The sequence below is a fragment of the Anopheles stephensi genome, chromosome 3 (assembly GCF_013141755.1).
Source record: "Anopheles stephensi strain Indian chromosome 3, UCI_ANSTEP_V1.0, whole genome shotgun sequence".
In the NCBI taxonomy this organism is placed as follows: domain Eukaryota; kingdom Metazoa; phylum Arthropoda; class Insecta; order Diptera; family Culicidae; genus Anopheles; species Anopheles stephensi.
Genome location: NC_050203.1, coordinates 78,497,834 through 78,523,597, shown reverse-complemented (window position 1 = coordinate 78,523,597; position 25,764 = coordinate 78,497,834). Strand labels below are relative to the sequence as shown.

Here is a 25,764-nt window from a genome sequence, read left to right as displayed (position 1 = left end):
GCTCGCGAGACGAGTGATGCAGCGCGCTGTAACGCGCTCTCGGTTCGCTCTCCTTCGCTCACGACTCTCGCGTTGCTGTGCGCGACGGCACAGCACCAAGAACACTACGCGCAGCAGCTGCATCCATCCGGCCATCGATCCGGGCTCACCAGTAACGGTGCGGCTACCAAGCCGAGCAGGATCGAAACAGTGACTCGCGAAGTGCGCGCGCGAACCCACCACCCGCAGAACCGTGGTGACACGTGGACCATCGAGTCTGGTTTGAGTCTATTTTTTCGCCTCCGTCCTCCAATACGGAACGGTCGAATCGGAACGCGGACACGGTCTATTAAGCTTCTGGTGAAACATTCAAATTAGTGGTTTCGTGCTGGCCCCTTTTAAACCGGGAGCCTTCGCCCGTAATTATCGTAAGCCGCGCTTCTTCGAGATCAAGGCTTTATCAAGGGTGGTGCAATGAAGCTCGAATGCATCGGATCCGCCATTGCGTAACGGATGAAACAGTGTGTCCCCCCCGACAAAAAAAAAGTGCACACACACACACACAAATCCCATATTTTTCCTTCCTCCGTGCTCATCTCAGCCCAAGCAGCACGTGAAGGCGGCTCAATCACTGTCCGTCGCGTCCACCAAAACGTGCACCAGGTGCAGCAACGTTGGCTGGTGACCACAGACGTGCAACAAGTCCGTCAAATCGAAAATGGTAAGCAATTTCCACGGTAGCGTAGCGGCGCGAATTGTGTGAGTGGAGACACGCTTAATAAGCAGCCGCAAAGGTTGACATTAAATTGACCTACGAATTTACGGTTATCAGCCGGGTGTAGGAGCCGAAGGCAGTGCATCCAATCATACTCCGAGAGAGAGAGAGAGAGAGAGACAGGGTCGCAATTCTAGATATCGAAACTCAACTCGCCAATCAATCATCTTGCCGTTGATGATAAGGCTGTAATAATTTATCAATGCACCTCGCACGAATCGAAATCCGCAAAGTGCTGTGAGACGCGATCGAGACTCGGCAAGGAATTGTCCCATGCTGCTGCACAACGGGTGCGCGTTTCTTTTGGGTGAAGCATTTTTGTGAATTTCCACTATAAATAGGACGCCCGACCGAGGCGCGTTGTTCCAAGTGCCAAGTTCAGCCGGCACCGTCCGGTGGTCCACCCGAAAAGGGGATGATGGTGAGGTCGCCGAGCTGGCGGGCGGCTGCTCTGGTAAACATTAAGAATATTTTTAGGTACGCGACCTACCCACCATTATCGCTGTTCGGTTTTTTTTCGGTTGCTTATTTTGCTTTTGTTTTTCCCCCTTCGGCTGTGTTGATTATGATGCCGGCGTGTTTTATTTGTTTTGCTCCGAGTGGTTCGCGTTGCACCCCACCAACACCGGGTTCGCGGGTTAATCCGTTCAGCGACGGATGCTATCAGGCAGCTTCTAAGTGCGGTGTCGGATGGACGATTAAAAATAGTTTTTCTGTGGATGTAGTGAATGTAGGGCAAACCGTTTTCCAGTGGATTGTGAAACCTGCGGCCGCTAGTCAGTGTTGCGCCACAATTCATTTTTTTTTCCGGGCGAAAACTGACCCGCGCCATTTTGTTCGAGAGTTTATTACGAACCGCACCATCTTACGGTATTGTAATCGAACGGAACACGAGTCATTCGGGTGGCGTGGTTTGTTGGTTTTGTGCTCGAACTAATGGTCCAAAGGGGAACTATTGATGCTGGGCCATTATTGAGAACGCCATGTTGTTGGTGAAGGAATGTGAGGTTATGAGGCGGCAAGTTGCCAAGATTTGGTTGCATTTTGGCACGCTTGGTGAAGAGGTTCCTGATGGGTTTGAATGGTTGGGAATAAAGTGCACTTCGCCTTCTTGAGACTATAAAGTTGGGAGATCTTGGCAAAGTATTTCTAACACCCCGAGTTCTCCAGTTGTCCGGGTCGTTATGGAATCAAATATTCAACCTGCTTCAACCCCCGGTATCACTCTGTCCCATCTACTGCAATATCTCTTCTCGATTGCAACAGTCGACAGTTCCGCAACCAGTTACAGAGCAGGGCAGATTTATGCATTCCCACTGACACTCTCTTCCTTCCCGTCAGCATTTCCGAACAGTGTCGTACATCATCGGTTGCGTATTTGCATTTACCGCCCTCTGTCCGCGTGCCGAATGTGGCAAAATACTGTTCCTTGTGCCGTTTCCAGCGCCATCCCACTGGCTGTGGATAGAACATTTCGTAAAGGAGCTGCTCTCCCGAGGGCACGAAGTGACGGCCATCACTAACTTCGCTTTCAAGGAACCCCATCGGAACTACACCGAAGTACTGATCGATCCACCCTATGACATACCGTACTACTGTAAGCGACTCTTGCTCGGAATGGGAGTTCTAGCCAAGTATGAACCTCTTGCGCCCTTCTTTTAAATTGCAGTTCCCGTGTCGGACATCTACGAGTCAAAGTACAACAGTGATCTGAACAATCTCTTCCTCTACTGGCGGGTGGGCCTATCGACGACACAGTACGCGCTGGAGAACGAGAACGTGCAGCAGTTCATCGAGCACGATGATACCGACTTCGATGTGATCATATCGGAGCAGTTCTATCAGGAGGCGTTCCTGATGTTTGCCCACAAGTATCGGGCACCGATCGTGACGCTGTGTAAGCATCCCCTGCGACGGTGGAGGAAAGTTACTGATGAACCTTCCTTTTGTAAATACAGGCACACTGGGTCACGCGAATCATATCGATCAGGCGATGGGACTCGTCACACCGTGGTCATTTGTACCGCACCCGGTACTACTGCTGTCCGACGATATGACCTTCTACCAGCGCTGCTACAACTTTTTGATCTCACTAGCCGATCTGGTGATACGACAGTTGTATTACATCCCCCAGCAGAACAAGCTGGCCCAGGCACACTTTGCCCGGATCGAGGGTACGACGGTGGTCCTTCAACCTTCAACCATACAGTCTATACAGTAATTCTATTCTATCCTCTCAGGTCCCGAGCTGATGCCTTCGATCCGCGATCTGGAGAAATCCATCTCCGTCATACTGGTCAACAGTCATCTGTCGACGTCCCCACCGCGGCCCACCATTCCGGGCCTGGTAAATGTGGCCGGTGCCCACATCAAGCCCGCCAAAGAGCTCCCCGAGGACATCAGGAAGTTCCTGGACGGTGCGAAGGAGGGCGTAATCTTTTTCAGCCTCGGCTCCTACATGAAGAGTGCCGACATGCCGAAGGACAAAATGAAAGCCTTCCTGGAGGTGTTCCGCAATCTCAAGCAGCGGGTGCTGTGGAAGTACGAGAACGAAGACATTGCCCGGTTGCCGAAAAACGTGATGGTGCGCAAGTGGTTGCCGCAGAGCGATATACTCGCCCACCCGAAGGTGGTACTGTTCATAACGCACGGTGGAATGTTTGGCAGCCAGGAAGGCATCTACCGCGGTGTCCCCATGCTCTACATACCGTTCTACGGTGATCAGCACCGTAACGCGCTAAAGGCGGAACAGGCCGGCTATGCGCTTACGCTCAACTTCCCGGAGGTGAACGTGATAACGCTCGGTTCCCGTATCAACGAGCTGCTCACCAATCCAACGTTCATGAAGCAGGCGAAGCGAGCGTCGGAACTGTTCCGCGACAATGTTGTGCCACCGATGCAGGAAGCAATGCACTGGATCGAGTACGTTATGCGGCACAAGGGTGCCAAGCACCTGAAAACCAAAGCCATCGAGCTGTCCTGGACGCAGTACCTGATGCTGGATGTGATCGGGCTGTTTACCGTCGGATTCCTACTGGTGGCGGCGATATTTTACAAAGTGATCGGCCTGTTCCTAACACCACCGAAGCCGAAATCCAAACCAAAGACGCGAGACGCGATGCTCGGGCTGAGAAAACCAAAGTTTAACTAACTGCTGGCTATTGCTGTTAAGAAAAAACAAAAATTGGAAATAAATCGCTACTTTATACACCACTCGCGCAAAGACTAACTATTGGAGGTCACATCTCTTTAGGTCACCGTGTCAATCTGCACCCATTCCTCCCGGTTCATCCAACTGGTGGCGTGGATTAGTTTCCAAGCTATACTTTGCCATCACCTCGTACAGCAACACCTCCAGCATGCCGTTGCTTCCACTAGCCAGCTCACCGATCATGTCATCGTCCAGATAGATGTTCAACCGGCGGAACACCTTCCGGTTAAGCGTCTGCCAGTTGTCCAGCTTGTTGCGCGTGGCATTGCATCTAGTGTAGTTGTGCAGCTCAACCAGCTTCGGGTAGAGGTGTTTCAGGATTTCCGCCACAAGTACTGGAAGTGAGAGAGTGAGAGTGTGAGAGAGAGAGATAGAGTCCCACTGAGTAGTTCCGGACCTCGCGTTCCGGGGTTGACTTACCTCCATCCGAGAGATCACGGTTAATATTTTTAATTTCCTTTGACAGGTTAAATTTTTTCACCCAACCGTACACCTCGATCAGTTCCTGTGTGGATAGTTCGATTGATTTCTTCCGGGGTGGCATTTTTGGAGTAAATTTTAGTATTCTTTGCTTCGGGACTAATGTATCCACTAACACACAACACGCTGCGCTTCGTTTCAGTCGCGTGCTACTATGATGGCGGTTTGAGGTTAACAATCGCAACACGTCAACAAACGTGACAGATGTGACAGTTAGTGGCACGAACAAATAAAGCCGCGTAATGTTTAAATTTTAAATTAATCGTTTACCTATTCGGTAGCGTTTTGTTTACGGGGTTGCTGATGATGCGCATGGTCCCCTACTGATTATCTCGTATGCTAATCTGAATGTTGTAAACAGTTCCCTCTCCAAAGTTTCGTTTTCTTCGCTATTCACGCCATTCGTAACGTGTTTCACAAATTTAAAACCACACACACGCACCTGTCATAAACCCGAGCGGTTTTATGCCGGTCAGAACTACTTAGCCATTAACCTTCCCCCAAACCATGATTCATTCCCATCGTGTGGGGGGTTTCCAACGAAAATTTAGCGTCCTCTGCCGGTAGCGCGCGAGCATGCTGGGGAAGCAAATGAAACCGGTTTCATCTTGCGTGCTGAACTGCGCAACGGTGCAAGTGTGATTGTATGTTTCAATTTACTTCCCACAGCCGTGGAGGATGGTCGCAATAATGGCGCAGTCGTCAGTAGTACTGCTCTGGAAGATAATCGTGTTGGCGCTGATTGTTGGGCGAGGTAAGCGATCACGAACTGCGACAGCAACTCCAACCAGCTTTCTGATACGCTTCGGGTCATCTTTCAGCCTGCGGAGTCCTGTTGTCAATCAACTCCAAATTAGCGGAAGACATGGCCACGGCGTTTCTGCCCAACGAGCGTGAATCTATTGATGGTGAGTCCTTGTGAGGTTTCTTAGCCTGTTCGAGATGTGATGTGTGTTACTTTACCATTCGAGTGTATTTGAAGATTGTCATCTCCGATACTACAAATTCGGACAAGGTCCGGAACCGTTGCCTGCCTTCGGGAGGCCAGCATACTTGCGCGAGTTCGCACACATGGCCGCCGTCGGCTGGACGCGGGACGGTGGCAAAGTCGACTGGAGCTGTGGTGGATCGCTGATCTGGGAAAATTATGTGCTAACGGCGGCCCACTGCGCAGCAGACGATAAGTAAGTTGTGTTTTCGGGCCAAAAAACGCCATACGTAGCAGCTGCGGTTGACCTTTTCGGTTCCATTTTTTTAGTACGGTCGAACCCGATGTGGTTCGCCTTGGTGATATTAATCTGTACGACGATTCCGATGACGAGTACGCGCAGCAGCTTAAGATTGTCGAAATTATACGTCATCCGGAGCATCGATTCAGCTCGCGGTATCATGATCTGGCGCTGTTACGACTGGAGAGGAACGTGAAGTGAGTGTTAGCTGTCAATCGCAACGGCAAACAGATGATTACCACCGAACATCTCATTGAGATTGACTTAAACAATTCTGGTGATTAATTTCCAGACTGCACGACACAGTGGCTCCGGGATGTCTGTGGAACGACGAGGAGATACCGTTCCCATCGATGGAAGCAACCGGCTGGGGCTCAACAGGGTTCGGTATGTGCGTTCCACCATATCAACGCCGGTTCCGCCGACTAAAAATAGCTATCTCACACTGTGTAACCCCTACAGGTCAAGCGAACACTCCCATACTGCTGAAGGTATCGCTGAGCGTCGTGCAGAAGGCGGCGTGCGACCAGCACTATCGGATAGGTGATCGTGGGCTGAAGCAGGGCCTGCAGGACTATCATCTGTGTGCGGGTGACATTAAGATGGACACCTGTCCGGTAAGTTAAGGTTTAGGTTGAAAATCTCCGAAGGATAAGCTCCCAATGCCAACCTTTGCAGGGAGATTCCGGTGGACCACTGCAGATAAAGTTGCTTTCCAACGCAAAGATGACACCGTTCATCGTGGCGGTTACCTCCTTCGGTAGCATCTGCGGACAATCGTTACCGGGCGTGTACATGAAGGTGTCACCGTACATACCCTGGATACGGTCGGAGCTGGCGAAACGAGGCGAGCAGATACAGGGTACGTGTCTCAAGGTTCACGAAAAAGATTTAAATTGTAGTGCCGCTTTGCTTGGATTCTAGAATGGAGCTTCAAGCCTTATGCCTGTGCCTTAAGATATGTACATCTGCGCGAGTACGAGGATGACGTCGTGCAGTCGAAATCGGAAAGTTTTGAGTCGCTAGATTCCAGTAAGGCCCACATGAACATCATCTCCTCGGTACAGACGGTCAAAATCCATTGGCCAGCGGGTACGAAGGGTCCGGACGACTGTTACGGTGTTATCATCGACGAGGATACCGTTGTAACGCTTGCCCAGTGTGCCGTTTTTCAAAGGTTTTGTGGTGCCAGACCATACCTTCATGATGCTGCACTTACTAACGCTTTCCATATTGCAGGATGACTGCGTCACATATAATCGATTCGAACAATACGCGCAACAGCGTGGTAAAAGCGCACCGCCATCCCCAGTACAGGCCGAACTCGTACTACAACAATTTGGCCATTCTAAAGGTGAAGGATAGGTTCCGGTTTTCATCCCGGTTCGTTCCTGCCTGCATATGGAGCAACAGAACACTTCCCGATCCTCGATTCTACGTTACCGGGCAGGGTCGGCTGGATTTGAACCAGTTTAGCTACGCAACTGAAATGCTCAAGGAGTACAGTGAGTACCGGTGGTTCCACCTTCAGCTAGCTAGGGTAGCCAAGCTTGGCTAACAGCAGTATCTCTTCTCCACAGAACCACAGATCGTGCAGCTATCGCCGCGGGCCGACATTCACCTGCAGTCGAACTGTAGCGTCCCGGAGGAATATCTCTCGCGGCTCGGGAACGGTCTCGCACCGGAACATCTGTGCTTCGGTAGCAAACCGTTCCTGGTGCCGGAATCCTGCCAGCTGCTGCTCGGTGCACCGCTCAGGCGCAACATTTGGCGCTATGGACTGCACTTTGAGCACATCTACGCGCTCAATCTGTTCGGCAAGGATTGTGGCTTTGGCCGTTCGGCTGTAGCGACCCGACTGGGATTGCATCTCGAGTGGATGAAGTCGGTGCTGCTGCCCAACTATAAAGCGTCCGACGATGCGGTACATTTCATAAACTCAGATCTGCACGAACGTGACCGGTGTACGGCTCCGGACGGGAGCGACGGACTCTGCACGAATATCCAGCGCTGTCCGAAGGTGGCGTACGATGCTCAGGTAAACCGGAACGTGCGGCTTTGTAAGGATGGCTCGCTGGTGTGTTGTCCGTATGAGTACATCAGCAACGGTACGCGTGTCAGTGCAGCCGCTGCGGAGCTGGATGACTGCGAGACCCGCTACCGGATGTTCCACGAGCAGTTTGAATACTGGCAAATGAATAGAATCGATCGTTACTATCACTCGGTAAGTGTCTGACAGCGTAACAACTTCTGCATAAAGTCTAACTGTTCCCCGCTTCTATTCGGCAGGTTTTCATCGGATGGGAGCAGAATGGACAAACCGAGTGGGAATGCTCCGGAACCCTCATTACGCGCAGCTTGGTGGTTGCGTCCGCGTACTGTCTGACGGGTTCAGGAGCTCCGCCGACGGTTGTCAACGTTGGTGCGGGTAATATGAACGCCACCTGGTACAATCCGAAGGTCGTCCGCATCCGGGAAGTGATCGTCCATCCCAACTACGACTCTACAACGCTACTGCACGACATTGGACTGTTGCGATTGGACGGGGCCATTGTTCCGACGGCTCGCAAGTATCCGATCTGCCTGTGGCAAAACGAAACCCACACACCGTTCTTCCTCTACAGTATGGCTATAGGTAACATTTGCATGACGTTTGTGGCCATCTAGGCACACCTAAGCAACTAAGCGTTCCGTCTGCTTACAGCCAACGATGAAGCCCAGTTCATATCGAGCTATCCGAAGTACAACCGCGACTGTCAGGAGTATCTGGGCGAGCAGGGACCGCGCCAATTGCGTTCGACCGAGCTGTGCACGGACGTTATGGAGTACGATCCACGCGCGCTGAGCGGAGATCCACTGATCTGGTACAAGCGTAACACGGCCGATAACTCCTCGACGCAGTATTTGGTCGGGATAGTAAGCTACGGTCGCTCGCCGGATCAGCTGATCGTGCACACGCGCATAGCCTCGTACGTAGCATGGATTAAGAGTGTTGTATAGGTGAGGCTGATGCTGAATAATAAAACATGGACATGCTGAGCAACTTGCGTTAACTTCACAATTTGCTGCGATCTTTGGAATAAACGTCCGGTGAGATCACTATTTACACCTTGTTTCGTCTTCGATCGCTTCAGATGTTGGAATATGCAATATCATGTATGGTAAGGTATCGAATCGGGACTTATAAACAGATGAGCAACCGCGCTGTCATGAGTTGACGTTTTGTTTTTGAGCGCGATAGTATGGCGTCGATCTCATTCCGGTTCAGAACGCGTTATAATAAACCTGCAACTAAAATAACCTCTTCCGTGTGTTCTTTTATCAGACACTCTGTACCGAAGGGAGATGAAGGCTCAAGATATGGGATGAAGTTTTGCATGACGTTGATGGTGCGATAACTTATCGGCAACTCATCCCAATCCCATGTCCCGGTCGTATCGATAGTATCTTCTCACTCCTCAGTACTCAGCCATCTCCAGTTCGCCGACGGTTTCCAGCAATCTCCCCTCGCGTTGAATATCCCCCGAATTCACCGTCTCGAATATTGTTGACGGAAGTGATATGGACTACCAAGTTACCAAGCTCTCGCTCTCTCTCTCTCCCTCTCTCCCTATGCCCTGTCTTCTTCTCACAGCGATTCTTTCTGACCCCAAAACACAACTGTTATAATCAAAGTCATTTGAATGTTGACTCTCACCAGCTTGAAGTTCAATTTTAGTGATAAGATAGGAGGCGGTCATCCCGGCTCGAGCTTGCCACTCCAAAATCTGGCTACATTGGCTAGTCTCACCGGTGATCTCATTCCCGTCGCACCTATTCATCGTCCCAAAATGTGGCTAAAGACCACTTGTACTACCGGCTGGGTGTTGCTGCTTCTGGCCGTGGCCACCGGTTCGCTACCGAGCGCGGATGCGGCTGGATACAGGATACTGTTTCTCGTCCCCTTTCCCGGACCGAGCCACTGGTTAATGTTGAAGCACTTCATTCGCGAGCTTACCGACCGGCAGCATCAGGTAACGTGCATCACAGCCTTCCCGTTCGGTGAGCCGCTCCAGAACTACGAGGAAATCCTGATCGATCCACCGTACCCGATGCGGAAAACGTGTAAGTGGCGGGCCGCATCCATCCCACCGTGTCGGTGATCTTAACCCGGTTATTCCATTCAACAGTTCCGGTGGAGGGACTGTTCGCTTCGAGCCAAACGTCCGATTTCGACAAGCTGGCCATGTACTGGGAGATGGGCATCAACACTAGCCGGCACGGGCTAGCGACGGACAGTGTGCGCCAGTTCATCCGCCGTACCGATCTCGAGTTCGACCTGATCGTGTCGGAACAGTTCTTCCAGGAAAGTTGGCTGATGTTCGCCCACAAGTATCAGGCCCCGATCGTGACCATCAGCACGTACGGATATTCGGACTTTTTCGATCAGATTATGGGCCTCCGGACGCCGTGGTCCTTTGTGCCGCACATGATACTGTCGTACGAGGACGACATGAGCTACCGGCAGCGAACGTACAACATCTTCATTTCGCTGTGTGACACGGTTTATCGCAGGTTCGTCTACCTTCCGAAGCAGGATGAGCTGGCACGGGAAGCGTTTGGTGGGGTAATGCCGGTGAACGATCTGCCAAGCGTACGCGACCTGGAACAATCGATTTCCGTCATTCTGGTCAACAGCCATCCGGTGCTGAGCATTCCGCGCCCAACCATGCGCGGGCTGGTCGATATCGGTGGGGCACACATCCGCGACCCGAAACCACTGCCCGATGAGCTGCGTAAGTTTATGGACGAGGCACGGCACGGTGTCATCTACTTCTCGCTCGGTGCGTACATGCAGAGTGCGGTCATGCCGGTGGAGAAGCGTACCGCCATACTGCGTGTGTTCGGGTCGTTGGAGCAGCGTGTCGTTTGGAAGTTTGAGGATGACCGGCTTCCCAGCAAGGACATTCCGCCCAACGTGATGATCAGCAAGTGGGCACCGCAGAATGATATACTGGCGCACCCGAACACGGTCCTGTTCATATCGCACGGTGGCCAGTTCGGTACGTTCGAGGCGATGCATCATGGCGTGCCGGTGCTGTTCATCCCATTCTTTGGCGATCAGCATCGCAATGCGGACCGTGCGATACGGCAAGGGTTCGCGCAGAAGATGAGCTTCGCCGACATTACCGAAGCAAGTTTCGGTGCGACCGTACGCCATCTGGTGGACGATAGCAGGTACTACGCGCGCGCGAAGGAAATATCGAACCTGTTCACCGATCGGCTGGTGAAACCGATGGATGAAGCGATCTTCTGGATCGAGTACACGGCACGACACAAGGGTGCACCGCACCTGAAGTCGAAATCAATTCACCTGAACTGGTTGCGGTACCATTCGTTCGATATGGTACTTTATCCAGCGATTTTATGGTTCCTGTGGTCGTGGTTTCGGTCGGGCAGCAAAAAACAAAGACAACGTAACAAGTCGTCCGACAGCCGCAAAAGGCGATAGAATGAGACGCACTTTTACGACCACTTGGTTTTTGGTGTATTTTACGGGTTTTCCTTTCTTTTTGGCTCTACGAATAAATTTTTAAACATAACGCGGCTCCCAACACTAGTACCAGTACGTTTTGAGCGGCACCCGGTCCTCCTCGATGCCCTGCTGCTGCATAATGTCCATCTCGAACGTGCACAGGGCGGGCTGGAACGAAATCTCCTTCACCACATCCGCCGGCGTATCCTTTTCCCGCTCGATGTACGTGCCCTTCGTCTTGTAATCGTTCGTTTCGTCGTTCGTTTTCGGAATCGGAATGATGCGGCCGGTACGCGTCGACACGCGCACCTTCTCGCCGTCCTCCGTGTAGCGCCACTCGATCCCGGTCGCCTGCAAATCGGACGGATCGACCAGCTGCACCTGATTGGTGACGAGCAGCGGACTTTCCGACTTGATCATTATGCCCGGGTACTCCTTCTCGTCCGCCACCTTTCGCAGGTGACAGTTCAGCCCGCTCACAATCACCCAGTTGCGTTCCTGTATCACCTGGCTGACGATACCCTGTTTGCCTTTGTCCTTGCCGACCAGCACCTCAACACGGTCGCCCCGGAAAAAGCTCCAGTTAGCGATCGGTTCCAGGAACACCTTCTTCCGGATCGTACCGGGCATGTTTTGCTGCCGAAATTGGCCCGTCCACGGCCGGTTTGTCGTGAAGCGAAACTTTCGCCGCTCAACGGTGCGCGGTAGATACTGGGGTTTGCCGCGCGGCGTTTTCCAATATACCTAAAAGGAGAGCAAGCACCGCGGTCAATGTTGAGGGACATGGCAAAGGAGCCGCCTGATCTTACCTGTTCCATCGCACGTTTCACGTACGAATCGGGAAAGTTGGAGAACTTGTTCGACACATCGCCGACTTTCTGGAGCAGCATTGTTAGGCGCATTTTGATAGAGCTTTATTAGGTAGTAAGCTGTATGTATTATGAATGCAATACCTTTTTTTCTTTATACACTGGAGAAATGTTGTTATGAAATCGGTTTGGTAGCAGCCGCACCGTGCATTGTTGTGACAGTTTGCCGGTTGGTGGTGTTGACGTTAGAGATGGTCCAATTAACAGAATATGAAAACGTTACGTCCTACTCGAAACGTCTGATTGCATTCGATAGCAATAAGAGATAGTTCCATTAGGAATGTAGCGTATTTCCTCAAGTGTTACCAGTTTGAAATAATTTTTAAACTTTCCAAGTTCTGCTGTACATAAACGAGTTGATTTTTCATCTTTTAGAAACGGTCCAACGTCATGATGCTAAAATTTGTTAATTGGGTACGCTAGCAGCCGTTCCCGAAGGGGACCGCTTGACAGCAGCTGTCAGAATTTGCACATAAAAAAACTGGATAACAAAAAAGAAAAAACAAAACATACGCAAAGTGAAATGATTCCTCAGTGGGACGGGCTAGCAATTCCTTTCGTTATTTTTGTTTAATCCGTTTCAGCGTGCGGACGTTTCACAGTTTTTACTCTTGCACCAGAGTGGCCTCTTACGACACGATGCAAACAACGGGTGTGTGCTGATCCAGAGAGAGAGAGAGAACGAGACAGTGGATTTATTGTTTTCATCCCTCGGCACCCAAAAATTCTCCTCCTAATCGACACACACACACACTTCCTCCCGGGGTGTCGAAGTCTTCTCGAAAACATTCTCGCAATCTGTGTGTGCCCGCTGTACACGATCCTCAGCCATTCCAAGCTCAATCGGCGTGAAGCTGGGTGCATATCTTAGCGCCGGTATGGACAGCAACCTTGACGGTGATGAGGTGGAGTTTCGTAAACATGCCAAGTACTTCATACGCTTTCTGCACACACTGCCCGGTCGGTTAGCATCGCACGATTCTACCAGGTTCGTATTGACGTGTATGTTTCCTTTTCCCCCAGATAGATCTCTTTCAATTTCTGTCTCTCGGTTTCACAGAGTCACCATAGCCTTCTTCGCTGTCAGTGGGCTTGATGTGCTAAACTCGCTCGATATGCTAACCGACACCTTCCAGCAGGACATTATCAACTGGATCTACAAGCTGCAGGTCGTACCGAAACCGGGCGAACGTGGGTACGGTGGCATCCAGGGTTCCAGCACGTTCGATGTGCTCGATACGCCGGACGGTTGTGGCCTGCAGCTGTACCGGTGGGGCCATCTAGCGATCACGTACACGGGGATTGCCGTGCTGGTGGCGCTCGGGGACGATCTGTCCCGGCTGAACCGGAAAGCAATAATCGAAGGTGTGGCCGCGGTCCAGCGGGACGACGGTAGCTTCAGTGCCACGATCGAGGGAAGCGAACACGATATGCGGTTCGTGTACTGTGCGGCCGCTATCTGCGCCATGCTCAACGATTGGGGCCGGGTGGATCGAAAAAAGATGGCCGACTATATCCTCAAGAGCATCGTAAGTTTCGTCCCGAACCCGGTCGGGTTAGATTCCACCGGTTTTATTCAGCTCCTGTTTTTTTCCGTTCAGCGGTACGATTACGGTATCAGCCAGCACTACGAGATGGAATCGCACGGTGGCACCACGTTCTGTGCGATTGCCGCGCTCGAGCTGAGCGGGCAGCTGCATCTCATCACGCCGGCAGTGCGGGAAAAGATTGTCCGGTGGCTCGTCTTTCGCCAGCAGGACGGTTTCCAGGGCCGGCCGAACAAACCGGTCGACACGTGCTACTCGTTCTGGATAGCGGCCACGCTCAAGATAATGAACGCGTTCGAGCTGACCAGCTTCAAGGATAACCGGGACTACGTGCTGTCGACGCAGGATGCCACGGTGGGCGGATTTTCCAAGTGGCCCCAGGCGTACACCGATCCGTTCCATTCGTACTTTGGGCTGTGCGGGCTGAGCTTTCTGAACGAGCCCGGCCTGCAGGAGGTGATGCCCAGCCTAAACATATCGATGCGTGCCTACCGACGGTTGCAGGGGCTGCAGCGTGACTGGAGCCTGCTCGAGGATGGGCTAGCGTCCGGGAACGGTGAGGTAACGGTGCACATAGAGTAGGAGAGGACCGGGGAGGGGTGGCCGAAGATGGCGAGCGCACACAACACGTACACACGATTGTTTATATTTTAGATGCATTTTGTTTTAGAGAAACGAAGGAGAGGCAAAATATTTATTTTCGTTGTTCAAAACTGGGTTACTACTGCTAATAGTAAAATAAAAAACGGCCTCTACTAATAGCGAGAGAGAGAGAGAGAGAGAGAGAGAGAGAAAGAGAGAGACGGAACTATTTTATTCCTTTTTTTTGCTGGTAGCTTTCTTTAATTTATGGGGTCTTGTACACCTTTTCCTCATTTTTATCGTTTGGCCCAAAACCTCAGCAAAACAGTGGCTCCAATGCAAATCCGGACAATTTAAAATCTTTTTTTTATTTAATTTTTGGGTGCAATGTTGACGCTCTAGGGGCTTAAGAGAATCCAGAAGTGCCAATAATACTGCTTTGCTTGCTTGCCGGAAATTAATTTTTCTTTCAGTTAATTTTACGCGTTTCGACCATCAGTATGGTGATGCTAATTGACGACATTCTGAGTGCTGATTGGCGAAGAACTAGTCTTTCGCGCAAATGTGCACAATTTTTGTCAAGTTTAAAAAAACGCCTTCCTCGTTATTCAAAAAATTAATGTAAAACTGCCAAGAAAAGCGGACCCGCTAAGCCGATATCATATTAGAAAAGTTAACCAAAATATTGTTAAAAGGACCCAATTTTAATTGCAATTATTACTCTAAAAAAAGACCACAAACGACCTTTACTTCAGATTCCTTAAGTGTTTTAAGTAGTTCTTGGAGTTAGTATTCAGAATGTCACACCAATGGTTGGGCACCGCGTTACTGTCCTGATAGCAAGCACTAGCCTGCTCTCACAACATTACCACTTACTTGTAAAGCTGTCCCACGTTAGCTGCGAGCAACTGTATGTGGAGCGCGTCAGTCTACTAGATAATCGGCTTCGTTAACATGCACTATTTGTTATCTGCCCAAGGCGTAATCCGCCCAACACACTTTGAGCTGACTGCGTCTAGTTGATTGTGTAAAGCAAAGGAAGCTTTTTATGAGTTTCAGCCCATCTGTAGATAGTAGATAAGGCAAGCGACAAGAAGCAAGGGAAACAAATGGCACAAAACTAACGTTAATTCTTCGTCCGAGAGACCGCAACACATTCGAGAGCAGGGTGGAGAAGCAGAGAAGGTATATATCGAATCAAACTGTAGTGCTTAAGGGGGGGAGGGGGGGGGGAATCCCTGTTGTAACTAGTAGCAGTCACGAAAGAAAAGGCACGAAAAAGGAAATAAAGGAAGATATTTTAGCGATGAAAACAACTAGCCACGTGTTGAGTCTTTCTGCTGCTTAAGTAACCAGTCAGAGCACCGTCACGTCATGAGAATGACACCGGACGATCCAGTCCTTTTAGGCCGTCCACACGGACAGAGGAGGCGTGGTAGGCCCAAACTGAGGATGGAGTGATGGCGTCGATGCGTCCGCCAGAACAGTGAGCGGCTATTGAGGATTGTTGCAGCAGGCCACGACCTCAAAGCAGTTGTAAGAGCACCGTCCGAAGCTCACGTAAGTTCTGTTTGACATTGACACTAAATTGCCCCTATCGTTTAGCCTCGCCAAACAGGGTTGAGTTTCTGTTACCACCAATAAAATGTATATGACTCCCTCCCTGCTTGACAGTGGCGCTTCATTGCATGAGGTAGATAAGCGGTCGCTTTGCATACTCTGAAAAAGGTGGAACTAATCTTCTGCTACGTTTATGAGTCACGTATGATGTCGCAGACTGTGTGGGTCGTAAAGAAAGATCCCAAGATCCAAAGCGGGCTGCAATTATTAGGGCTGCTCTTCTGTCGATGGAAGTTATAGCAGTGGTGGCAGCAATCACGTTCGCGTTTGAGGTTCACCTATCTGATAGCCTGTATTGTAGGTTCACTGGTACTTGGGGAGACACCGTGGTGTTCCACCAACGGCTCAATCTTCCCAAATTCTCACTCACTTGCCAGGCGATAAAAACGCTAAGATAGTCCTCAATGCGTGGTGCTTAATGTCCTAATATAACTGATAGTAGCTCTGGTGGTCTTTCCAATTTAGCCATTATGAGATATGTTGACAGCTGAACTAATATAAGAGACTAGACACTAATCTTTCTAGTATTGTGGAGCATCAGACGGAACATCCAGTATCACAGGATCAAGACCAGAGTGCCAGATGAGAGTTTTGCCTGTCAAAAACCAGCAAAGCACTTGCAAGTTCAAGCACGGATGCCTGGATGCCCAGAACCACAAGATTACTAACCTTCACTTGCCTGATTTAAGTCCACTTTCTGAAGAAGACCGCTGAGTCCACCGGGCACATTCTGTTGGACAGATCTCTGCACTCTGAATGGAGTGGCATGAGCGAATCAGGTAAAATTCACCCTAGGCAAAATTAAGGGTGAACCTTACATCTTAAGTTTTCAGTAAAAACCCGCAGCGTCGTGTTCTGGGATTCAGATAATCTTTCCTGAGCATCCTTGCTGGCGACGTAATCGGAGGTCGTTGGAGCGAAGTTCTACTTACTTATATCAGGCGCTACGCATCGACGCCATCACGCCAGCTCAATTTGGGCCTACCACGCCTCCGGCCTGGACGTGGACGGCCTGAAAGGACTTTACGGGCTGGGTCGTCCGGTGCCATTCTCATGACGTGACCAGCCCACCGGAGCCTGGCGAGTCTAATTCGTCGATGGTGATGATCATCGTACAGCTCGTAGAGTTTGTCGTTGTAGCGGCTCCTCCATTGTCCTTCCACACATACGGGGCCAGAAATCCTTCTGAGCATCTTCCCCCTCGAACGCGGCTAATAGGGCTTCGGGTAAAAGACTCGAGAAGGCCCCCCCCCTGACAAAATTTGTTAGGCGCTGTAGGATTTACGCCTAAAGGTATGCAATCCGCAGTACACGTTGCGAGAGCTTCACAGTGAGCTTTCAGTGTGCTTTCAGTGTGGTCAAAATTGGTTGAAGAAAGTCGAATAAAATATTGTTATTATTTGATTAAAACCCCCTCTCCGCTAACCCTACCATTCATTTTAGCTTACAGGGGCTTCGTACTAATTTTCGGTCACACTAGGGGTGAACAATCGGGCCTAAAACATGCACGGCGTTCTCGGACGGTAACGGAACAGTAATTCCATGAATACTTGTTACCTTGCATTGATATTCAGCAAAGGAGGAAACATAAGAATATCATAATCTCAAACCACTTGTTACAATGTATTGTATCAAGTTCTACTCGCTGTCTATTAACAGTATTAAGGAACAATGCACAATGTTTACATCAAATGGGTTTTGACCATACAGAAATCCCACTGTACTACAAAAATGACAGGCCACAGTGCTGCACACAAAAGATTCTAGGGGGGGCCTTCTCGAGTCTTTTACCGGGCTTCGTCAGTTTTGGACATAGTCCATGCCTCAGAGGCGTATGTGAGACCCCAGATGACCCATCTGACTTTTGACCCCAGATAGGTGAAGAGTTTTGGACGGAGCGAAGTTCGCAGATAAATATAAACTATACAGCAAACGAGGACGAGTAACTTCTTCTACATTTGGCATGCTCAGAGGGGAGAACAAGGTTCATTGGATAATCCGTTGCCAGGGTACTTCAAGGTTCAGTGATGCATACGATCTCCGATTGGTTAGACTCCATCTGATCCAGCCAACGAGAAGCAAAGACAATCGAATAGACTTGCGGACTGATGGACTAGCATATTCAGTTGAGAGAAGCTCGAAATGGGGCGGTTCGGTGGCCGAGACGACTGCGGCACCGGTCTTCACACGGCAGGACCGGGGTTCAAATCCCATCTAGACCGTCTCCCCGTACGCAGGGTTGACTACATTGCTACGGGTAAAATTAAGTCACAGAAAGCCAGCAATGGCAGGCCAAGACCTCATGAGGTTGTAGTGCCAAGAAAGAAGAAGAAGAAGAAGAGAAGTCTCTTAATATTATCCTCGAGAGTTGAGCTGGGTTATGAGTGTAGATATAGGAAGAACCGGGCGGACTTTTCCTCTACTTGGCCTGCTCCTCTATGGAAGGCTAGCTGTGTTCTTCTACACTTTGCCTCGAACTGGTCGCTTGATTCTCCTTCTCTTAGACCTAAGCAACCGTTGACCAGTAATGGCGGCATAATAGTTCAGGACCCGTAGCCCGTAGAGAATATACGAAAAAGCAGTAAGAGAGCATACAGTCGTTATACATACCTGGTTTATGGAGAATTCCAATCCTGAAACGTACACATTTCACTGATCTTCGTGTGTTATCGTTGCTGTTTATTCATTCCGATTCATTCTCATCGATTGCCTTCCGGGAGGGCAAATTCTAGATATAGCTCGCCCCTCGCCAAAGCTCCTAGGTTCGGTCGTTATACACCACACATTTCCGCCGGTTCGGGCTAGCGCTGAACAAAAGTTTTCCAAAATACTTTCCCGTGACACCCACTCGTTGTCAAAATTCGTGGTAAGAAAATGGCTCACGATTCCATGATGTACCACGCATACTACTGGCTACCAAAGACGGGTGCGTGTTGCTATGGTTACTTAGAATTGGAGAGAGGTCCGTAGTTGGTGTAGAAATACGACGACGCTAAGGCACCTTCACAATTTGTATCGTTTGTTTCCGTTCTTCTCTTTTCTCCTTCTTTTGCATTACTTTCTTAGCACATTTTATATTAAAAAAAATCCTCCCCTTTTTTACTTTTATAATAACAAAAATTCTTCTTTCTTTTGCTAGCAAAAAACACACTACCACACACTCCCCCCTCCTGCAATAGCAATTTTCTCTCGCGGCTCTTTCTTATATATAAAGTGTAATATGTAAAACGGCATATAAAAAAGGCGCAAAAAAAAATCTAAAATAAGTATATTAAAAGAAAAACGAAACTGATAATAAAAAAATTGACCAGATTCAAAATGGACGGCCTTGCATTTTCCTTAAGTTTTGTTGGACGCTTGCTACACTTATCTAACTTTACGGAAAGAGGATTAAACGAAACTAGAGATTCGAGGCAAATAAGAGGAAAATGGAGATGGTGGTGGTGTATAAAACTAATAAAGAAGCTTTCTTGATCTTTTACCTTCTGCTTTGTTTCGCTTCGCTTTTCTTCTCTATAAGGGCTCTCTCTTCATCTCTTATGTTCTAGTCTTTGTAAATTGCTTATTTTTTTGTTTATGTATTTCTTCTTGCGTGGTGAATAATATAACTGCTTTCGTTTGCGGATTTGTTGATACGATTTTTCTGATTTTCCTATAAATTTTCCCGTGTTTTTCCCCTCTCCCTATTCTCTATTTTATCTCACTCGCGCGTTTCTCATATCGTTTGGATGGCGTCGCACAGAGAGTAATGTGTGATGGATGTATCCTTCGAGCTATCATTCCTCTTATCTATAGGCTTAGCGAAGTCTACTAAAACTATAACTAAAAAAAAAACGGACGCAACAATGTTCATGTAAGGATGCCGATAGGAGAGAAGAAAAAAAAACCAAAAATTGTTCATTTTCCCGATTTTTCATCCTTCCTCTCTCTCTCTCTCTCTCTCTCTTTTACTAATTCACTTACATTATTGGTGAATTTCCTTTCCTTCCCTCCGCTGGAATACCTCCACGGCTCTCATGGAGGTTTGGTAGTATTATTTACACATTTCGCGCCACTCGACGCGCTTGAACTCTTAATACATTATATTGCCTTTTCGGGGGTTTAAAAAAAGAAGAGCAAAACCCGCGCGCGCGCGTGCGAAACGATTCGAATGTTGAACGATTTAGTCGTTCAAGAAAATCCACCCATTTGGATTAACTATTCGGTAGTGGCGTGCCACCAGCAACACGCTGGTCAGCAGCATCAGAATGATCGAGCCCGGGAAGCGGACGGCAAGATTGTAGATCGAACAGTACGGACACTGTGAGCTGCCGCACACCTCGCAGATGTTAAGCAGATAGGTTTGCAGCGAATCGAAGATCGTCTCATTGAACCGTTCTGTGGCATTGTGGAGGAAAAGGGAAGGAAAAACGTTTAAAGCAAAGGAACGAGAAGAAAGGGAGTGTGTGTATACCTACCTGGTGCGTAGTAGTCGTATATGCGGATCGGTAAGTAGCGGGACATGTTCGCCACCGGCATCCATCTTTCCAGCGTAAAGTTCACACAAACGTACTCGTTGTCCAGCTGGAAGAAAGCGTCAGGAATATTTGTCGTTAAGAAACGGAACTCTACTAGGTGCGCAAATAAATGGCGGCCGTTTTTGTTCATAAGCTTCTGGATGTGTCGTCGGGATCTGTTCATAGGAGGAAAACTGCTCGGTCAGCCAATCCACGTGGCGAGTGGAACGGAGAGCAGATGGAAATCCGTGATGAGTATTATGGCCCACTTTTTTGGAATCCCGGCCAATCTTACCAGGCTTGTAAGAATGACAATGGCCAACATCACATGCCAGGTGAAGGTGGATGGAAAACTCTACCACCAAGGGCTTGCGCCAGGGAGATGGGCTTGCCTGTCTCCTTTTCAACCTGGCGCTAGAGAGAGCCATCCGCGACTCGGAGGTGGAAACTTCGGGGACCATCTTCTATAAGTCAATCCAGATCCTGGCATACGGTGATGATATAGACATCATTCGTTTGAGGCTCTCCTATGTAGCAGAAGCTTATCAAAGGATCGAGCGTGCGGCACAGAACCTCGGGTTGGAGATTAACGAGGCGAAAACCAAAATATGATGGTAGCACCCCCAGCGGCTCTGCTAACAAACACTGATTTACGCAGGGGTGATGTACAGATAGGTGACCGCCACCTTCGAAGTCGTCCAAAACTTCACCTATCTGGGGTCAAAAAGCTGCCAACCGGTCATACTACCGGCCTGAGGAAACTTCTCCACTCTAAATACCTGTCGCAACGGACGAAGCTGGGACTGTACAGAACATTTAAAGTCCCAGTACTCGAAAACTGACGAAACCCTCTTAGCCGCGTTCGAGGGGGAAGATGCTCTGAAGGATTTTTGGCCCCGTATGTGTGGAAGGACAATGGAGGAGCCGCTACAATGACGAGCTCTACGAGCTGTACGATGATCTCACTATCGTACAGCGCATTAGACTCGCCAGGCTCCGGTGGGCTGGTCACGTCATGAGAATGACACCGGACGACCCAGCCCGTAAAGTCCTTCTGGGCCGTCCACACGGACAGAGGAGGCGTGGTAGGCCCAAATTGAGAGCGTTGATGCATCCGCCAGAACAGTGAGCGGAGCCAGTGAGCGGGTATCGAGGATTGTTGCAGCAGGCCAAGACCGCAAAGCGGTTGTAGCGCCTGATAAGAAGTAAGTATTCTGGCCCCTTTTGCACGCATTGCTCGGCTTAAACACTCATCAATTGTATCTCCCGGTTGCAGAAGTTCGTAGTAGATGACGCCGGGCTGGCTCCCACCAAATACTCCTCAGCTTAACTTTCGAGCTAGGGATGTTCGGCTGAGCTGATGATGATGATCCCCACAATTTTTTTGCACTTAGGATTGCTGAACAAAATCCACAAAATCCAAAATCTCGTCTCCCCGTCACTATTCTGTGCAGGAACCCCTCTGTGGACCAGCAATGTCCCGCACCGGCTTCAACTAGGCTGGTATCCATCGCATCCTACTTCTATATCCTATAAGCCTAACGCGTTCAGCCGTGGTGATATGGCCTGAAGAGTTACACCAAGCACGAACAGCGTTTGGCAGTTTTTTTTTCCTCCATTAAAGCCTACAATTCTTCGAACGATTTGGGGTCTTTCTTGGGACACCTTGCTTCGCTTAGAGCAGCATCGCCGACGATTTCAAAACGGCCGTTATCTATTTGCAGGACCTAATAAATGGAGAGGGACAGGACACACTTACATAGTCGAAGTAGAACAACACCTTTCGCTCTTGGAAGCGAGCCCGCTGTAGGTTACGGACGCGCTGGCTGAGAATGTACGAATCCAGTTTCTGCTGCTGAATCATGTAGCCCGTGGGGACGGCCACATCCAGCACCGCCATACCGGACCGAATCGATTCCTCCGTGTAGGTCCATCTGTTGTAGAGAAGGGAAACAAGTTAATCAAATGAGTACGAAATAATATCCTGCACGTCTGATAAGCATTACCTTTGACAGATGACGTAGCTTATGTGCGACTGATTCCTGCCGTGGAAGATGGTACGCGTGGTCAGATCGAATGCCGGCACCGGCGGTTGCGTCTGGAACTTGTACGTATCCACCGAGTACTGGACGTGCATCTGCAGGATCGCGTAACCGACACCGGTCGCTTCCACACGCACCGTACCCCATGCGTTCGGTACCTGGCGAGAGACGAGTAGATAGAAGAGCGGATTAAGGATCATCGTCAGCACCAGCGCCGCAGGACGAACCCCAACGCCTTACATCCAAAAACTGCTGCTGAGCCAAACTCTTGCGTGTGATGTAGAGTTGCTTCGTTTCCCCAGGCAGCGACGTTGCTTCCACCTTGATCGAAAGCTGCGTTACGTTCGACACACGGTTGCGGGTGCTGTACTCGGTGAGCGCTTTCATCGCGAGGCCCGTATCCTGGCTGGATGCCCAACCACCGTCCGTTAAGCGTTGGGCGTTTAGCCACGCCACGATCGGATCGACATGAATCTCCTGACGCGATACGTACGTCAGCAACGCGTAGGCGGTCGTCTGGATGTTGAGCGAGTCGTACTTGTACGGTAGGCGGGGCAGCGAGAAGTAGCGTTGATTTTCCAGCTTGGTCGGTGGCAGCGGGACTTCCTCGTTACCCCAGTAATTAAATTCACCTATAGGAAAGGGAAGGAGTCGCCCAATTAGTGTTTAACTTCCGTGGCGTCTGAGCCGACTGCTTACCAATCGATCTCATCTTGGCGGAAAGCATCGAGAAAGCTGCTTCCGCTTTCGGTGCCTTCGCCAGCATGAGTGCATACGCCACGATGGCCACCTCATACATCGACCCGGAGTCCTTTATAGTGGCTAAATTTCGCTGAAGATACTGTAACGCTCGTTGCTGTGATAATGCGACCCGTGCCGCAAGTCTCTGTTGAAAAGAGAGATACATCATTGGATTAAGTCCTTCCTACTGTCCCTCTCTCTCTCTCGGAACACTTACCCCGGCAGGAAGATTAACCGTCGTCAGCGTTATGAGCACGTGCGCCGTGAGCGTTATGTTCTTCTCCCGTACGACATCGTTGCGCGAGAAGTATCCCGAATGGTTCGCCTTCCGATCGGGCAGCCACGTCTCCTCCCAGAACGAACCATCCTCCTTCTGGTGGCGCAACAGCCAGTGCATATTCTTCTGTATCATGTACGGATCGATGAAGATAAAGTTTTCGTACTCGTACAGCCCGGCCATCTCGCCGAACACCTGCGCACAGTACGCCGTCAGCCAGACGGACGGTGCGGACTGGTTCCAATCGGCACGGAACAACGAAAAGCCCCCGTCCTCCATCAGGTAGCTCAGCTGCCGCTGGTACAGGATGTTCATGAAGCGGAACGCTTGCTTTTCGGTCTTCTTGTTTCGCAGCGTGCTGGCCCGCATATACTTGATGGTGTAGAAGTTGGCGGCGAAGCTGAACATGTTCTGCTCGGCTGCGTCCATCGGCAGCTCCAGCAGGGAGGTGGTGTTGATCGGCATCGTCGGAAAGATGGCACCGACCACATCGCCCACCACGGAGATCCGGGCCCGGTTCGAGCCGAACACATAGTAGCGATCGATCTCGTACGGGATGATGGGCGTCTCGGTGACGTTCACGTGCATAAACTGCACCAGATAGGCGCGGTTGCGCAGATCCAACAGTATCGACTGATGCCGGTACTGGGGCAACCCGTCCGCTTCGACCGTAATCTTGCGGCTGATCTGATGCGCACCGAGCAGCGTGGAGGCGTGAATGGTTACTTCGATTTCGCCGAGCCGCGTCGGCACGATCGGTAGGTAGACGTTGGTCGAGTCCTGCGCGTACAGGTAGATGTAGAACTGGTGCTCTCCGAACGAGGTTCGTGGATTGTACGACCGGACGATACCGTCCTCCTCGACGTGCACGAACTGATAGTCGGGTGAGCTGTGAAGAACGACCGTCGCTTCGATGTCGACCGTCTGGTAGTTGAAAACGGCCACACGAATTCCCACCTGCTCACCCTGATGACAGGCCGTAGGCATCTCCACGTTTATAAAGAACGGCTGAATGCCGACGTATTCGATCGGTTTGCGCAACATTCCATAGCCACGGTTTCCACTAATACCGAACGCGGAAACGGTCCACAGTGCGGGCACCTGCGGTACATCGAGATTGAAGATGTAGCGCCCATGCGGTCCAATGTTTACATCCTTCCACAGCCACACATTCTGATAGTGGCGCAGGATGCGATTGAATCGGAACTTGCGGAACTCTGCTAGCAGCGTTTCGTTGCGCACACTACACCCCGCCTCATCCGTACCATCCTCACAGTCCATGTACCCATCGCAGCGCTTGTCCGCCCGGTAGCACCGGCCATTCAAACACTCACTATAGTTAAGCGCCTGATCACAGATCGACGGTCGCATCGGTATGACGCCGTCCGTAAACACGACCAGCCCCGCATAATCGAACGTCCGGTTCGCGTCGATACCGAACGTGGAGGCGGGATAGTACACCAGCTCGTCCGGATCACCGTCGTGCGACATCCACGTCTTCTTGAACGTTCCGTTCGTGTGCTCATCGAACGACAGCATCTTCGTGATCACGTTCGCGTACGTTAGCTCGTTGCCGGCCTGCATCGTGTAGAACGCGTTGTCGATCGCGGACAGGCCCACGTACGAGCCGGGCTCACCGTAAATGGCCACCTCCACCTTCTCGCCCGTGCGCGCCTTACGGTTGTTAATGAACACGGTGAAGTTGTTTCGCGAGATACCGTTCACCGGGAAGGTAAGACTGTCCGTCAGCAGCTTCCCGTACCGTCCGATGTGCCACACCACGATCGTCGCCGCCGGTGCCATCTCCGCGCTAAGCGTAATCGCCATCGTCTTGATGCCGCCCTTCATGTTCTCGTGCCCGGTCACCAGGATGATGCCCTTCGACATGACCAGATAGTCAAAGTCCTTGATGTAGAAGTTGCTCTGGACGTGCAGCGTGATGTACTCGCCCACCTTCGCATCGGTAGTGCTCGTGTGTACCTTGATGTTGTGGTTGTTGGGTGAGAAGTGCGCCAGCAGCAGCAGCTCGGTGGACGCTCGCTCACCGAACGGATCGATGTAGTTGGCGGTGAGGCGCATGGATTGAATTTCGTTCAGGAATTCGTTCGTCTGCTTCGTGTTCTCCAGGTTCAAGTCGTGACGGATGTCTAGCTTCAGCTCCCAAACGCCTGCCGTCTGGGACATGTGGAGGACGCGTGTGTCGAGCGTGTTGCGACCACCGGATGCGCGGCTATCGATCGTGCCGGAAACCTCCATGCGGCCGGCGTTGAACTCGTCCAGCGGGAGCGGCGATCCATCGTGATACTCAGCGATCAGATACACGGTGAACGGCATCGATGGTTTGAAGACCTAAGGGAGATGGGGATTTGTACTATAAATTCTAAACATCGTGTGTGAAGGA

At 50.5% G+C, this 25,764-nt stretch overlaps 6 protein-coding genes across 6 annotated transcripts in view; 3 read left to right on the top strand and 3 right to left on the bottom strand.

Annotated features, from left to right (window-relative positions):
* The first annotated feature begins 140 nt into the window (after nt 1–140).
* Nucleotides 141–11,256, top strand: LOC118510049. The gene is made up of 19 exons (XM_036051438.1): nt 141–700; nt 2,096–2,351; nt 2,424–2,651; nt 2,713–2,928; nt 2,995–3,902; nt 5,115–5,199; nt 5,267–5,353; nt 5,461–5,629; nt 5,704–5,871; nt 5,967–6,061; nt 6,137–6,291; nt 6,353–6,536; nt 6,599–6,851; nt 6,914–7,179; nt 7,255–7,898; nt 7,964–8,309; nt 8,379–8,590; nt 9,361–9,778; nt 9,844–11,256. The coding sequence occupies exons 1-19, from the start codon at nt 698–700 to the stop codon at nt 11,163–11,165; spliced, it is 6,015 nt and encodes a 2,004-aa protein (XP_035907331.1). The 5' UTR covers nt 141–697; the 3' UTR covers nt 11,166–11,256.
* LOC118514658 (sperm flagellar protein 1-like) lies at nt 3,939–4,655 on the bottom strand. The gene is made up of 2 exons (XM_036061691.1): nt 4,386–4,655; nt 3,939–4,300 (listed from the first exon to the last, which is right to left on the bottom strand). The coding sequence occupies exons 1-2, from the start codon at nt 4,507–4,509 to the stop codon at nt 4,017–4,019; spliced, it is 408 nt and encodes a 135-aa protein (XP_035917584.1). The 5' UTR covers nt 4,510–4,655; the 3' UTR covers nt 3,939–4,016.
* LOC118514654 lies at nt 4,907–8,782 on the top strand. The gene is made up of 12 exons (XM_036061686.1): nt 4,907–5,199; nt 5,267–5,353; nt 5,428–5,629; nt 5,704–5,871; nt 5,967–6,061; nt 6,137–6,291; nt 6,353–6,536; nt 6,599–6,851; nt 6,914–7,179; nt 7,255–7,898; nt 7,964–8,309; nt 8,379–8,782. The coding sequence occupies exons 1-12, from the start codon at nt 5,124–5,126 to the stop codon at nt 8,672–8,674; spliced, it is 2,772 nt and encodes a 923-aa protein (XP_035917579.1). The 5' UTR covers nt 4,907–5,123; the 3' UTR covers nt 8,675–8,782.
* Nucleotides 11,142–12,234, bottom strand: LOC118514657 (probable 39S ribosomal protein L24, mitochondrial). Its single transcript, XM_036061690.1, has 2 exons — nt 11,999–12,234; nt 11,142–11,933 (listed from the first exon to the last, which is right to left on the bottom strand). The coding sequence occupies exons 1-2, from the start codon at nt 12,089–12,091 to the stop codon at nt 11,271–11,273; spliced, it is 756 nt and encodes a 251-aa protein (XP_035917583.1). The 5' UTR covers nt 12,092–12,234; the 3' UTR covers nt 11,142–11,270.
* A 292-nt stretch (nt 12,235–12,526) lies between these two features.
* On the top strand, nt 12,527–14,936 carry LOC118514656 (geranylgeranyl transferase type-1 subunit beta). The gene is made up of 3 exons (XM_036061689.1): nt 12,527–13,046; nt 13,119–13,587; nt 13,660–14,936. The coding sequence occupies exons 1-3, from the start codon at nt 12,937–12,939 to the stop codon at nt 14,185–14,187; spliced, it is 1,107 nt and encodes a 368-aa protein (XP_035917582.1). The 5' UTR covers nt 12,527–12,936; the 3' UTR covers nt 14,188–14,936.
* A 3,529-nt stretch (nt 14,937–18,465) lies between these two features.
* The window catches only part of LOC118514653 (CD109 antigen), a 34,184-nt gene continuing 26,885 nt past the window's right edge, over nt 18,466–25,764 (bottom strand). Inside the window, exons 3-9 of the mRNA XM_036061685.1 lie at nt 23,304–25,712; nt 23,045–23,231; nt 22,586–22,977; nt 22,310–22,503; nt 22,063–22,237; nt 20,265–20,370; nt 18,466–20,184 (exon numbers count right to left, since the gene is read on the bottom strand). Of these exons, the coding sequence (XP_035917578.1) occupies nt 19,970–20,184; nt 20,265–20,370; nt 22,063–22,237; nt 22,310–22,503; nt 22,586–22,977; nt 23,045–23,231; nt 23,304–25,712 (3,678 nt within the window). The 3' untranslated portion in view covers nt 18,466–19,969. The remainder of the gene's footprint in view (nt 20,185–20,264; nt 20,371–22,062; nt 22,238–22,309; nt 22,504–22,585; nt 22,978–23,044; nt 23,232–23,303; nt 25,713–25,764) is intronic.

Excerpts from the sequence above, each read along its gene's own strand:
- LOC118514656 (XM_036061689.1), top strand. The coding sequence starts at position 12,937 with ATGGACAGCAACCTTGACGGTGATGAGGTGGAGTTTCGTAAACATGCC. Across the intron at positions 13,047-13,118 it reads GCATCGCACGATTCTACCAG|AGTCACCATAGCCTTCTTCG; the intron begins GTTCGTATTGAC and ends TCGGTTTCACAG. Across the intron at positions 13,588-13,659 it reads ACTATATCCTCAAGAGCATC|CGGTACGATTACGGTATCAG; the intron begins GTAAGTTTCGTC and ends TTTTCCGTTCAG.
- LOC118514657 (XM_036061690.1), bottom strand. The coding sequence starts at position 12,091 with ATGCGCCTAACAATGCTGCTCCAGAAAGTCGGCGATGTGTCGAACAAG. Across the intron at positions 11,934-11,998 it reads TGAAACGTGCGATGGAACAG|GTATATTGGAAAACGCCGCG; the intron begins GTAAGATCAGGC and ends CTCTCCTTTTAG.
- LOC118514658 (XM_036061691.1), bottom strand. The coding sequence starts at position 4,509 with ATGCCACCCCGGAAGAAATCAATCGAACTATCCACACAGGAACTGATC. Across the intron at positions 4,301-4,385 it reads CCGTGATCTCTCGGATGGAG|TACTTGTGGCGGAAATCCTG; the intron begins GTAAGTCAACCC and ends TCTCACTTCCAG.
- LOC118510049 (XM_036051438.1), top strand. Across the intron at positions 6,852-6,913 it reads CAGTGTGCCGTTTTTCAAAG|GATGACTGCGTCACATATAA; the intron begins GTTTTGTGGTGC and ends TCCATATTGCAG. Across the intron at positions 9,779-9,843 it reads GTACCCGATGCGGAAAACGT|TTCCGGTGGAGGGACTGTTC; the intron begins GTAAGTGGCGGG and ends TCCATTCAACAG.
- LOC118514654 (XM_036061686.1), top strand. The coding sequence starts at position 5,124 with ATGGTCGCAATAATGGCGCAGTCGTCAGTAGTACTGCTCTGGAAGATA. Across the intron at positions 5,354-5,427 it reads CGAGCGTGAATCTATTGATG|ATTGTCATCTCCGATACTAC; the intron begins GTGAGTCCTTGT and ends GTGTATTTGAAG. Across the intron at positions 5,872-5,966 it reads CGACTGGAGAGGAACGTGAA|ACTGCACGACACAGTGGCTC; the intron begins GTGAGTGTTAGC and ends ATTAATTTCCAG.